At 41.3% G+C, this 14,804-nt stretch overlaps 1 protein-coding gene across 1 annotated transcript; it reads right to left on the minus strand.

The window, feature by feature from the left end:
• Window positions 1–514: 514 nt before the first annotated feature.
• On the minus strand, window positions 515–6,049 carry gltpa (glycolipid transfer protein a). Its single transcript, XM_034169464.1, has 5 exons — window positions 5,559–6,049; window positions 1,465–1,523; window positions 1,250–1,383; window positions 1,017–1,167; window positions 515–911 (listed from the first exon to the last, which is right to left on the minus strand). The coding sequence occupies exons 1-5, from the start codon at window positions 5,659–5,661 to the stop codon at window positions 729–731; spliced, it is 630 nt and encodes a 209-aa protein (XP_034025355.1). The 5' UTR covers window positions 5,662–6,049; the 3' UTR covers window positions 515–728.
• Window positions 6,050–14,804: the final 8,755 nt, after the last annotated feature.

Consider the following 14,804-nt stretch of genomic DNA (forward strand, 5'->3'; position numbering starts at 1 on the left):
ATTGTGATATTGGCCATAACACCATATTTTACCAAAGAAACCATACTAAGTGATGTCCCAAATGTTAAACTCATCAAACAGATTATATTTCCAACATTTGTTATCTAATTAACTTCAGGCTATATTTAAGAGAGAGAGAGAGAGGATGAGATAAAGAAATGACAGCCAAAATTAAGTGACACATCCACACAGTTTAATTTCGTATGTCATTTTCAGATTATTTGCATTATTACAAATAAATGTGACCTTGTTCTACTGAATGTTACTTACAGGCCTGGGGTAAGAACTGCAACCCTGTAAACATTTTAATTGCTCAAATAACAGGCTTCAAAATTATTGTTTTAATAACAAAAGCATAAGTACAGTTAGAAGTGAAAAAAGTACCAAGTTAGTGGCAATCAAACAGGCAGCATTGTTAACTTTTAAAAAGATGACATAAAAAAAAAGTTTCTGGTTTTCTAATACATTGAGTGAAAAAAAAAACAACACTGCTCATGATTATCTGACCATACCACTGCATTAAACACATAATTTCTACAAAGATTCATCGTTCTTAATAATAAGAAGAAAGAGAAGAAATAAGTTTTAATCCTGCAGCTGTTTTGGAACACGTGGCTCGAATTTAACACTGAGCAAAAATCGTACTGACAAAACCAGCAAAGGCACACAAATCCAACTCAATACTGAATGCAAATGATTTCATGGTGGATCAATGAAACCTGTTACGATCACATTTTGCAGTCAAGTTCTGCATTCATCTTACTGAACATGTCATAGATAACATCAATAGTAACAGAGAAGTTGACAAGAAATTTTTTAATTTTCTCCAAACACTCCTCTTCCTTGACATCCCGACCCTTAGAGAGAGATCTCAGGAAATCCGACTTGTACGGAGCAGCGAACAGAGCCGCCTAAAAACGGTGGGGAAAATGCCAAACTTGTAACCGGACATATTTTCTGGTGCATGTCTTGATAGAAACATCAGTCATGTGATCTATGTCCATGAAAGACCTCACCTTGAAGAGCTGCTGGACCAGCCATCCATGATACCTCTTCAGGGCAACATCATAGGCTTTGTTGGCATTGATGCGAATGAGGTTTGGGTTGGTGTCATCTTTATCGCCATCCACCAGACTCTGAAGAAAGACTTGGATAAACCGTAGACTCCTGGTTTGTAAAGATAAACACACGTGGTTACCTCATACACATACAAGTGCCTTATTATTAGCAACAAAAACACGGCTTCAACCTTTTCAGCCACATGAGCGCCAAGGTCGCACCAACTTTAGGCCACACTGATCTGTGCATTTCCTTCTCTGCCTCCAAAATGTGCTGGAGTGTCTTAAATCTGCCTGGGTTGCTATCAAAAACAGCCTTGATTTTCTGGAGGTTAAAATAAAACACATTAATCATTTATAGCATTCACAAGAAATGCAAAGAAACAAGTTAATTAGTGGTGCTTACTGTGATATTGCCAGATATGTCAGCTTTGATTGGTGCAAAAATAGTCGGGCCAAGGCAGTCTGAGGAGAAATATGAAAAGACTCCAACTCAGTGTATGATAACTGAAAAACTGATGAGACTGCACAGAAATCTACTACATTGGACAAATAAGCCAGTTTTAGCAGTTTAAGGTTCTAAAATTCAGTCAACACAACCCCACAGAGAGCATTTTGTATGAATGTACACTCCAAAAAATGAACCGCTGTCTCAATGAGAAAAAGCGATATAACAATTTGCATAGGTTTTTTTAAGCTATTTCAACGTAACTAGAGAAGTCTTGTGGAATTAACACAGTTGAAAGTTGCAATAGCTAAGTTGAAATAACTTCAGTTTTTCTTGTGAGACAGCTGTTCATTTTTTTGTGTGTAGCAGAATAGACACTTCTTCATTCCCGCTGTCCCTCACATCATACACTATGTGTGATTTTGAAGTTACATGTAGTTTGAAATAAGCTTGACAGTTTCATTTGTTTCCAATCCCGAGGTCTGTTGGCCACAAAAGTACTGATAAAATAGCCAATCTGCGTTTGTTTCTTGCAAATAAATCTTTGTGTTTCTTTTAGCTTTTCATGGTTTGCCCAAACTGCCACTTTTCAGCAACAACAAAAAAAGTTTTTTCAGCAACAACATATGGCAGTTTCAGTGTTGAAAAATATATCAAAAATTATGCCAGGTGGAATGAGTGGATGAAGCTACACAAACGCTCTTAGTCTGGAAAGTAAATAATAAATCCATCTGGATTAGGGCTCATTGTTGTCACAGACGTCAGAGCACACAGGGGTTGCCCTTTAATTTGGAAACTAGATGACCAGACGGGTATTTGGTGGCAGGAAAGTGAGCAGTGAGACAACCCCACACGGCTCACGGCTGAACCACAGACACACAGCAGACAGCTTTCGCCTCCTGAGATGTCAGTGGAAACTACTCATGGCATTCTATTGTGTTGTGATTCAATGCCACAACATCAATGCAACATAAAGTATCTTGTTTTGGATACATCCTCATCCCGAAGCCTCTGTTGTTTCCACTCTCAAAAGTTACCAATTTATTTCAGGGACTTATAAAACTCAAGGCGGTCTACAAAGAATGGGTGCAACTGCCAACTGACCAATAAGAGACTTATTCACTCACTCATCTTCAACCGCTTACTCCAATTAAGGGTCAAGGGGGGTTGGAGCCTATCCCAGAAGTCATAAGGCAAACAGACCAGCGCACATCACGTACTGGTTAAACCGGGTGTTTTTTCAGTTAAACTGTAACTGCTGTGTACGGCATGCCAGAGGATTGCAGTGATATGACATGCTGTCACCTTTTATATATATATATATATACATATGACTCAATTATCACTTTTTTCAGCCAGTTTTCTTTCGACAGGTGGATACATGAGATGAAATGGAAACTTTATATTGACCATGAGTGTGAATGTATTTGTCTTTATAGGGTGTCTCAAAAAACGTACCCAAAAGTACTTTGAAATGTGAATACTAGGAAATGCTTTTAATGGGAAATAATGGTGTTTTTTATCCTGTCCTGGAAAAATGCCGCAGTTGACCCTAATTCAGAAAAAAAAACATCGCTGAGTTCTGTGTAACGCAAGGGCTGTTTTGCATCTCTTTCCAAACAAAATTCAGTGTCAGAGTGAACTAACTCCCCAGCAAATGGCAAGGAGACTTGAATTTGCTTGGTGGTTTTCCGGAAAAGTGGAGACGGATGATTTGTTTCTTAGGAAACTTCAGAGGAGGAGGTTACGTTGATCATGTGGTGTAAAAGATAAAAGGTTAAAACAACAAAAAGGAAAGGCTGAACTAAATACTGCGCTTTGGAGGGAAAAATAACATGCTTTGGCCACATGGTCATGCAGAAAATGTCTGATAATATTGATCGGTTTTCCTGTGCTGTGAAAATACTTTTGGGTACATTTTTTTTTTTAGACATCCTATATATGGTCCTGTGACAGGTGGGATAGGCTCTAGTCCCACTTTGACCCTTAACTGGAATAAGCAGGTATAGAAAATGAATGAATGAATCACCAATTATACAGTTTCATAGTGGACTGTAATGGAATTTCTTTAGAAGATGTGAAATTGCAGCTACAATTTGCAAGAAGGCACGTGGGAGATGCAAGCCTAGATTTGATCTGCTTGGTTACATGAAAATCCTTCTTTGCACCACTCCACTATGAAGGTGTGAGTGGTGATGCAATAGTTAAAAGTTGCAATATGTACAGTTTGTCCAACCACAGCCACAGAAGCTGATGACGAGTTGTCATGACTCGAGCTGTCATGGGTATCTTTGTGGTTTTCCTCACTAGTGTCCTTCATGCACGGCCTTTCGATTTTTGAGAACTGCCCACTTGCCATAGATTTACTATACAGGTCCATACTGTTTGTATTCCTCCAAGATTGCTGTAAATGAAGTCTAAGACATATTCAGTGACTTGGATATATTCATGTATTCATCCCCTGACGTGTCTAAAGGAAACTGGCTGTAAAAGTGACGATTTAGCTGTGTTATACTTAAAGGTATCTGTGCTTCTTTGAAATATGGGAGTGCCATCACTATTCTCTGTAAGCACTTTTGATATATTCAGTATCAATTAGGGAATAACCCTGTTGTGTCTGATGATTTGCGGATGTTAATGCTGGATTTTACAGTCACAAATTGAGCTTTACCAGCAGTACGTTAGCAGAGCCGTTAAAATGGCTGTTTTCAGCCGTAATCCAGCATTAACATCTGCAGATCATCAGACACAAGGGGATTATTCCCCTTCTAATCCAATTCCAACATTGCACGGTTTATTTTTCTGTAAGTAATTCACTCGGCGAATCGTTGTGAAAGGGTGTTGGCTCGTCAAAGCTAACCGTTGCAGCAGCATCTTAATGCCAAACTGACAATTCTGTGAGCAGACCCACAGATTTCGCCGTCTCGTCAGCTGCATTGAGTTAAATCCATCAATCAATCCAGTCAAATCCATTAAATCCACACAGTTCAGCATTGTCCTCTATGCACTAGTTTTTGTCACCTTCAGGTGACAGCAGCAGCACACACAGTCAGGGTGCGGACTAATACATTAAATGTGAAATGGTTTTAATATTTTGCCACCGTTTATGCGATATTTTAAAGTCTGAAATCTCACACGATTAACCAGTCAGATTTGCAGAAAAAATGTAACTGGATTAGAATGTCATTTATAATTTTCTTAATGTTAAATGTGAGAATACCTGCTGTGAAAAAGGCACACAAAATCTAACAGGATATTTAGGAAGTGCATCAGCACAGTTCTGGGATACGTTTAATTGAAAAATGCACAATGGGAGCCTTTGTGTTTGTGTAGGAAAGTTGGACACAAAATTTCAAAGTCAGAAGAAACAATGGCAACAAGGAGAAAAGAAGTTAATGTCTACATCAGACTTGGCTTCTCCTAATGGTTTCACATAGCAGTTTCAAAAGAGGACCTTTGGCATATTAATACAGAATGAAGCCACACAAAGATGCCCTTGCACTCTGTGCCGCCAGTGAAAGGCAAGGGGAACTCAATACCGTACTAATCAATTTTCACAACTTAAAATCCAGGGCAGTGAAGTAAATTATGTATGCTAAAGGATTGTGAACAGTTTGATGAAGAGAAATAGGATCCAAAAAAGATTATCGTTTGTAAAGACCAAGGTGTTTTCATTGACTTTGATATGTGTTGACATATTTCCCATATAACAGGTTCTGTTTATTACTGGACAAATCCAAAAATGACAAGATATAAAGATGAAATCCTTCAGTCCTGTGCCTGTTCATTCAGTCAGCAGTGAATTATATCCATAAGTCTTTATGCTTAAACATCATCTAGTTACGTACTTAAGTCTGGCCTATAAATGTCAGCTTCTTCATTATAATAAACCATAAATGATGATCAATTTGAGCACCGAGTTGTTCCATTTCCCAGGATCTGACACCTGGGAATGATTTTCACATTTATTTCCTCATACATTCATATCCAGGAGTGTGGCAGCTGGTACCTATACAACCGCTCTTGCATCATACTGTGGAAAATGCACTTACCAAAGAAGGGTGGAAGGTATGACACGGCCTCCAAAAACGGTCTTGTTTCCACGTGTCTGTCAGGTGGCAGCTGTCTGAACTGGTGCTCCAACAGCAGAGCCATGTCTTCACTCCAGAGTTAGTCTTACCACAGAGATGGAACCAGCAGGTTGTCAATCCTGACTGCAGATTTGCAGTGACATCTGCAAAACACCATACATACCTCACCACACCCCAAAACACACACACACAGCCGTACACACTGGCACACACACAGCCGTACACACTGGCACAGTCTCTCTCTCTCTCTCTCTCTCTCTCTCTCTCTCACTCTCACTCTCACACACACACACACACAATGAACCCAGGTAGTTGAATATGGAGTCTGCGGCTCATGTGATCATCTAGCGACAGACAGATCCTGTTCGCTGCCACCCACTGGACAAAGGGGCCAATTACCCAACATCCAGGATAAGCACTTGAACCGTACACCATTTTTCAGTAGTCAACCGGCTTCCTCTTCATTTAATCAAATGTGATGCCTTATTATTATGGCACATTATTCTTTCTATTAGAATTTTTCAAAAGCATCCAAGTGCATATTTATTCTTCTTCTGGTGCTCCCTTTAGGGGTTGCCACAGCTGTCTTCATCTCCTCTGACCTCTGCGTCTTCTTCTGTCACACCAAGTGCCTGCATGTCCTCGCTCACCATATCCATAAACCTCTGAATGTTCTCTTCTCCTCCTGCTTGGAAGCTCCATCCTCAGCATCCTTCTCAATATATATACCCCACATCATGACAGACAAGCCCACACCATCTTGACCTCACCTCTCTGTCTCCAAACCATCCTACCTGTGCTGTCCCTCTGATATGTTCATTCCTAATCCTGTTCATTGTTGTCACTCCAAATCAAAAACACACCATCTTCTGCTCTGCCACAACTACACTCTAAAAAAGGAACCGTTGTGTCAATGAGAAAAATTGATGTAACAATTTGCATAGATTTTTTTAAGTTATTTCAACGTTCAACTGAGTTAATTCCACAAGACTTCTCTCGTTAAGTTGAAATGACTTAAAAAAAAATCTGCAAATTGTTAACGTCACTTTTTCTCATTGAGACAGCGGTTCATTTTTTAGAGTATAGGCTTTCTGTTTGTCAGCACCACTAAAGGCTCTAAGACATAACGTAGCTGGTCTCACTGCTGTTTTGGGGCCTCCACTGCTATGTCATCTGGACCAGCTTCCACTCTTATCCTTATCATCACCAGCTTTCTCTTCTTCTCATTTTTTTTAAGTCAATGACTCCTCAGGGTACTCCCTCCTCCTTCTAAACATATTCTCCTGATATGTTAGCTCGGTCCCTCTCTTTGGCCAATCCCTAGAAGCCTTTCTGTCCTTCCTTATTGCTTAACTTAATGTACAGAAATGTTTGTCCTCATACTGTCTTGTACTTCCTACAGGAAAGTCTTCCTGAAGCAATTCAAGATCTACAAGGAAGTAAAGTCTGGGAGCATGTGCTGGTGTTGTGCTTTGCCGCATCTACAACACAATGGAACCGCCTTGGGTCCTGGATGGTAACCACCCAGGCAGACATCAGGTCAATTCTAACATCTGTAAAATAATCACCTATCTGCCCCAGCCAGGTGAAATGTGGGCATCCCTTGGTCTTCTCCTGCTACTGGCGTCATCAACACTCACTCAGCGTTCCTGATGCAACTCAAGATCTACAAGGAGAAGCAACCTAACATACAGTAGTGTTCAGAATAATAGTAGTGCTTTGTGACAAAAAAGATTAATCCAGGTTTTGAGTATATTTCTTATTGTTACATGGGAAACAAGGTATCAGTAGATTCAGTAGATTCTCACAAATCCAACAGGACCAAGCATGATATGCACACTCTTAAGGCTATGAAATTGGGCTATTAGTAAAAAAAAAAAAAGTACAAAAGGGGGTGTTCACAATAATAGTAGCATCTGCTGTTGACGCTACAAACGCAAAACTATTATGTTCAAACTGCTTTTTTAGCAATCCTGTGAATCACTGAACTAGTATTTAGTTGTATAACCACAGTTTTTGATGATTTCTTCACATCTGCAAGGCATTAATTTTGTTGATTTGGAACCAAGATTTTGCTCGTTTACTAGTGTGCTTGGGGTCATTGTCTTGTTGAAACACCCATTTCAAGGGCATGTCCTCTTTAGCATAAGGCAACATGACCTCTTCAAGTATTTTGACATATCCAAACTGATCCATGATACATGGTATGCGATATATAGGCCCAATACCATAGTAGGAGAAACATGCCCATATCATGATGCTTGCACCACCATGCTTCACTGTGAACTGTGGCTTGGGTTCAGAGTTTGGGGGTCGTCTCAAAAACTGTCTGCGGCCCTTGGACCCAAAAAGAACAATTTTACTCTCATCAGTCCACAAAATATTCCTCCATTTCTCTTTAGGGAAGTTGATGTGTTATTTGGCAAATTGTAACCTCTTCTGCTTCACACAGGCGTCTTCTAACTGTCACAGCACTTACAGGTAACTCCAGACTATCTTTGATCATCCTGGAGCTGATCAGTGGGTGAGCCTTTGCCATTCTGGTTATTTTGATCATTTTGATGGTTGTTTTCCATTTTCTTCCACGCGTCTCTGGTTTTTTGTCCATTTTAAAGCATCGGAGATCATTGTAGATGAACAGCCTATAATTTTTTTTGCACCTGCGTATACGTTTTCCCCTCTCCAATCAACTTTTTAATGAAACTACGCTGTTCTTCTGAACAATGTCTTGAACGTCCCATTTTCGTCAGGCTTTCAAAGAGAAAAGCATGTTCAACAGGTGCTGGCTTCATCCTTAAATAGGGGACACCTGATTCACACCGGTTTGTTCCATAAAATTGACGAACTCACTGACTGAATGCCACACTACTATTATTGTGAACACCCTCTTTTCTACCTTTTTTTTACTAATAGCCCAATTTCATAGTCTTAAGAGTGTGCATATCATGAATGCTTGGTCTTGTTGGATTTGTGAGAATCTACTGAATCTACTGGTACCTTGTTTCCCATGTAACAATAAGAAATATACTCAAAACCTGGATTAATCTTTTTAGTCACATAGCACTACTATTATTCTGAACACTACTGTATATGTTTTGATGATGGAAGGAAAGCCACACAGACACATGGAGAATACACAAACTCTATATACAACCCCTGGCAAAAATTATGGAATCACCGGCCTCAGAGGATGTTCATTCAGTTGTTTAATTTTGTAGAAAAAAGCAGATCACAGACATGACACAAAACTAAAGTCATTTCAAATGGCAACTTTCTGGCTTTAAGAAACACTATAAGAAATCAAGAAAAAAAGATTGTGGCAGTCAGTAACGGTTACTTTTTTAGACCAAGCAGAGGAAAAAAATATGGAATCACTCAATTCTGAGGAAAAAATTATGGAATCACCCTGTAAATTTTCATCCCCCAAATTAACACCTACATCAAATCAGATCTGCTCATTGACATTGACCCTATGCCATGACATTGACCCTATGTGTCTTTTTGCAAGGAATGTTTTTGCAGTTTTTGCTCTATGGCAAGATGCATTATCATCTTGAAAAATGATTTAATCATCCCAAAACATCCTTTCAATTGTCCAAAATATCAACATAAACTTGTGCATTTATTGATGATGTAATGACAGCCATCTCCCCAGTGCCTTTACCTGACATGGAGCCCCATATCATCAATGACTGTGGAAATTTACATGTTCTCTTCAGGCAGTCATCTTTATAAATCTCATTGGAAAGGCACCAAACAAAAGTTCCAGCATCATCACCTTGCCCAATGCAGATTCGAGATTCATCACTGAATATGACTTTCATCCAGTCATCCACAGTCCACAATTGCTTTTCCTTAGCCCATTGTAACCTTGTTTTTCTCTGTTTAGGTGTTAATGATGCCTTTCGTTTAGCTTTTCTGTATGTAAATCCCATTTCTTTTAGGTGGTTTCTTACAGTTCGGTCACAGACGTTGACTCCAGTTTCCTCCCATTCGTTCCTCATTTGTTTTGTTGTACATTTTTCGATTTTTGAGACATATTGCTTTAAGTTTTCTGTCTTGACGCTTTGATGTCTTCCTTGGTCTACCAGTATGTTTGCCTTTAACAACCTTCCCATGTTGTTTGTATTTGGTCCAGAGTTTAGACACAGCTGACTGTGAACAACCAACATCTTTTGCAACATTGCGTGATGATTTACTCTCTTTTAAGAGTTTGATAATCCTCTCCTTTGTTTCAATTGACATCTCTCGTGTTGGAGTCATGATTCATGTCAGTCCACTTGGTGCAACAGCTCTCCAAGGTGTGTTCACTCCTTTTTAGATGCAGACTAACGAGCAGATCTGATATGATGCAGGTGTTAGTTTTGGGGATGAAAATTTACAGGGTGATTCCATAATTTTTTTCCTCAGAATTGAGTGATTCCATATTTTTTTCCTCTGCTTGGTCTAAAAAAGTAACCGTTACTGACTGCCACAATCTTTTTTTCTTGATTTCTTATAGTGTTTCTTAAAGCCAGAAAGTTGCCATTTGAAATGACTTTAGTTTTGTGTCATGTCTGTGATCTGCTTTTTTTCTACAAAATTAAACAACTGAATGAACATCCTCCGAGGCCGGTGATTCCATAAATTTTGCCAGGGGTTGTAGAAAGGAATTAGGCATTGGTGGGCTTGAACCCTTTATGCTGTAATATAAATGACCATACTGAACAGTGCTTAAAAAAATACAACAACAGTAATAATAACAATAATGTAGGCATACAATTTTGCTATACTTATTGTGTTGAAACAGCTGAAACATACAGTTTCAACATTTGAAGAAAAACTGGTCACACAAAAGGAACAAGATAAAACGAGATGAATTGTAAATGTCACAAATAAATACTGTTTAACACTTGAGCACCACAGTATACAATTAGACTAGAAAATGAAACCATTTTCAGAATTTTGCCTCTGCATGTGTGCCATCAAAAGAGACCTGACAGAAAATAATTAAGATGTAGTTTAAGTGAAGAGTTTCTGCTTTAATTTAAAGTAATTACATCCAAATTGAGAGAAAGCTGCAACAATTGCAGCCATTTTAAACAAACATTGTCAACCGTAATTGGAAATTTGCTGCTCGCTGTTTCATGGCCTCATGTGTGTGATTATCTTATTATTTCATCAATTAGTATGGATATAAAGTGTTTGGATTTGATTGAAAGTGTGACTTTTGTATTAGAATTTATTATTGATCTATTTGTATATAAAGAAAAAATTCAAACAGATCCTGCACTGAAACATTTTGAAACACTTGGTGATGGAAAAAGGCCAAAGGTTTTGCAATGTTCCGGAGCAGTGTTTTGAGTTTGCGTTAATGTGTGGTACCAGTGAAGATTTTTTTTTTGGGATTATCTACAACCACATTTTCTATTTCGTCTTTAATCCTGGATTTTAATTTGCTTTAATTTTCTGTTACGTCTTGTCCCATATGTAGCCACGCAGTGGGCATCATGCTTGTCTCCACAGCTGCTTGTTTGAATCGTTTGCTGTTGTTCACGTGACAGCGGATGCTCGGACAACACAGAAGATGTCCAGTGTTCTGCACATGACATTAAAAATTCAGCCATAACTGTTCCTCATTTACCATAATCCATCCAGCACCCACTAACCATCCAGCAAGTGGATGGTTAGTTGTGCTCAAAATACTTGTATAGCAGTGTGTTTAAAAAAGTGAGTGAAGCTCAAAATCCCTTTGAGATATACTTTATTGATCTCACAGTGGAGAAATTATGTTTATACTCCAGTTACCTCAGACAGCAGTTAGTCCACAATTATTACTTGTTTACCGTAATAATGGCACACATCAGAATTAAAGACAACACATACACATTTGACATTGTTTAACTGCAAGTTTGAAGAAGACCGTTATCTGAATTGAGGCAAGTGGGTGAAGGCCACGCAGCAACCCTTAGATGTGCTGCCGTCAGCTTGGGGGGAGGAACGGAGGCCAGCTGTTGTGCTGCCTTTGTTTTCTGCACCTTGCTGCTGGATCTGCTTCACTCCCCCTCCCTTCCTGTGTCTGCTGGAGCCACCTGTGGAACTGATTGCATTCACCTGTTCACACTCATCAATCTGCTTCTCTTCACGCTCTCAGACGCCGGAAACTACAGTTACCTCCAGGTTTCTTCGGCCTCGTCTCTGCAGCATTCCTTCATTCCATGTTTTGACATTGTAAACTAATTCTGTGTCTCTTGCATCCTCAGTGCTCTGTCAGCTTAACTGAGCCACCTGGTCCAGTTCTGAACTGGTTTTGGACAATCTGTGTTGGGTGTGATGTTCCTGCCTCCTGTGTGCTCCAGCGGTCTCTCCTTCCTCCAGTGCCTGGCTTCCTGGTTTAAACTCTTACCATTCATATCATTAAATCATTATATTTTTGTACTTTGGCCTGTTTCCTGCATTTTTGGGTCCAACTACTGATCTGTGGGTTTGTCCCCTAACAGGAGTTTCTGGCCACCAAATGGACTTAGCGGAAGCAGAGCAACTTCGCCTGGCCCTCAGTTTGCAGGGACAATTACTCAGGCAACAACAGCAACTTCTGTCCGCCTTATCCAATCAACAGCAATCCCTCGAATCACAGGTATCTCGGCTATGCACCAGCATTTCTACACTCTCTCAGCGTTTATCTGATAGCTCAGCTTTAGCCGCCCCAGCAACAGCGCCGTCAACTGAGCCAGCTGCAGCTAGTGTCCCCACAGTAGCATCTACACCTCAGCATCAAGAACCTTTCCTTTGTCACCCCGACCCTTACAGCGGTTCAGTAGATAAATGTGCTTCATTCCTGCTTCAGTGTTCGCTTGTTTTTTCTCAAAGACTATCCATGTACACCACAGATAGCTTACCTGGTTAGCTTGCTTCGGGGGGAGGCCCTGGAGTGGGCAACCTCGTTATGGGAGCAGCAGTCACTAGTGTTAGTTTCTTTTAGCCAGTTTCAGCAGGAGTTCCAGATGGTCTTTAATCATCCGATGCGGGGGCTAGCAACCTCCCAGCGATTGTTGGCCCTCAAGCAGGACAAACATAGTGTGGCGGCATACTCCATTGAGTTCCGCATCTTGGCGGCTAAATCGGGCTGGAATGCCGCCGTGCTGCGGAGCGTCTTTGTTAATGGATTATCCGAGATGCTTAAAGACGAGCTGGTGGTCCGCGATCTTCCCTCGTCCCTCAACCACCTCATCTCTTTAACCATTAAAATTGATAATCGGTTAAGGGAAAGACGGTGGGAGAGAAGTGGAAGGGCGGCACGCGCATCTTCCCCTCAGATCCCTCCGCAGGCGGATCCTGTTCCTTCTTCCTCGCGTTCCACCGGGAATGCACTCCCCACGCTCACAATGCCCCCTGCCGAGGAACCTATGCAGCTTGGTAGTGCTCGATTGACACCAGAAGATCGTAGCCGGCGCTTGTCAGCCGGAGAGTGCCTGTATTGCAGTGCCCGGGGACATATTATTTGTGAATGCCCGGTTCGGCCCAAAAGAGAACGCTCACCAATAGACCCCGGGCTATTGGTGAGCCGCACTCGTTTTTTAGTGAGTAATGTGTCACGTACCCAAATCCCAGTCACACTGTTCTTTTCCAATCAGTCATTTAAACTCCTGGCCCTTTTAGATTCTGGTACTGATGCCAGTTTCTTGGATCCCAGCGTGATCGACCAGGCCCACGTTCCTGTGATTGAATTACCCTCCCCTATCCAGGTCTTGGCACTTAACGGCACTCCTCTCCCCGCTATAACTCATCAGACCGTTCCTGTCTCGTTGTTAGTTTCTGGTAATCATCGTGAGTCAATTCAATTTTTCGTTTACTCATCCACTCCACTTATTGTTTTAGCGCACCCATGGTTACTCTTACATAATCCTGATGTTGATTGGCCGACTGGGTCCATCTCCCAGTGGAGCGAAGCCTGTCACCTCCGTTGTCTCCGTTCGTCTGTTCCGCCTACTCAGAGTTCCAGGGAGTCTATTATTTACCCAGTAGACCTCTCTATTATTCCTACAAAGTACCATGACCTTCAAGAAGTCTTCAGCAAGAGCCGTGCGCTATCGTTGCCTCCTCACCGACCGTATGACTGCTCCATCGATTTGCTTCCGGGCGCGGAACTTCCTTCCAGCCGCCTGTACAATCTGTCGCGCCTGGACAGGGAATCAATGGAGCAGTATATTCAAGACTCCCTGGCAGCAGGTCTTATTCGTCCCTCCTCCTCACCCTTAGGGGCAGGCTTCTTTTTTGTGGGGAACAAGGACGGGACCCTCCGTCCCTGTAACAGTTCGTAACCGGTATCCTTTGCCTCTATTAGACTCCGCATTTGACTCTCTACAGGGTGCAGCCATCTTTTCAAAACTTGATCTCAGAAATGCTTACAATCTAGTTCATATCAAAGAGGGAGATGAGTGGAAGACTGCGTTTAACACGCCCTTAGGGCATTTTGAATATCTTGTCATGCCCTTCGGTCTCACTAATGCTCCCGCTGTCTTTCAAGCTTTAGTTAACGATGTCCTCCGTGATTTTCTCAGTCATTTTGTTTTTGTCTACTTAGACGACATTCTTATCTTTTCTAAGAACCTGCCAGAACACATCCAACATGTCCGTCTTGTGTTAAAACGCCTCCTTGATAATAGCCTCTTCGTCAAAGCCGAGAAATGTGCCTTCCATCAGACCTCCGTGTCATTCCTGGGGTTCATATTTGAACTCAGTCAGATTAGACCAGATCCAGCCAAAGTCTCTGCCGTAGTGAAATGGCCAACTCCCTCCAATCGCAAACAACTACAACAGTTCCTAGGATTTGCAATTTTTTACCATTGTTTCATACGTAACTTTAGTCAAGTAGCTGCCCCTCTCCGTAAACTCACTTCCTCCAAGTCCAGTTTTCATTGGTCCACTGAATCCAAACAAGCCTTTTAGTCCCTTAAACGTAGGTTTACCACTGCTCCTGTCCTCATTTAACCCAATCCGGACCGCCAGTTCGTCGTGGAGGTCGACGCCTCCGACATCGGGATCGGGGCTGTTCTCTCCCAGCGGGCTGAGAGCGACAATCTATTGCACGCTTGTGCTTTTTTTTTCCTGGCGGCTCTCTCCCGCTGAGTGCAACTACGATGTTGGTGACTGGGAAGTCTTGGCCGTGAAGGAGCCAGTGGAGGAGTGGAGACACTGGCTGGAAGGTACGTCAGTTCCATTTGTTGT

The sequence above is a fragment of the Thalassophryne amazonica genome, chromosome 5, assembly GCF_902500255.1.
Source record: "Thalassophryne amazonica chromosome 5, fThaAma1.1, whole genome shotgun sequence".
Lineage (NCBI taxonomy): Eukaryota > Metazoa > Chordata > Actinopteri > Batrachoidiformes > Batrachoididae > Thalassophryne > Thalassophryne amazonica.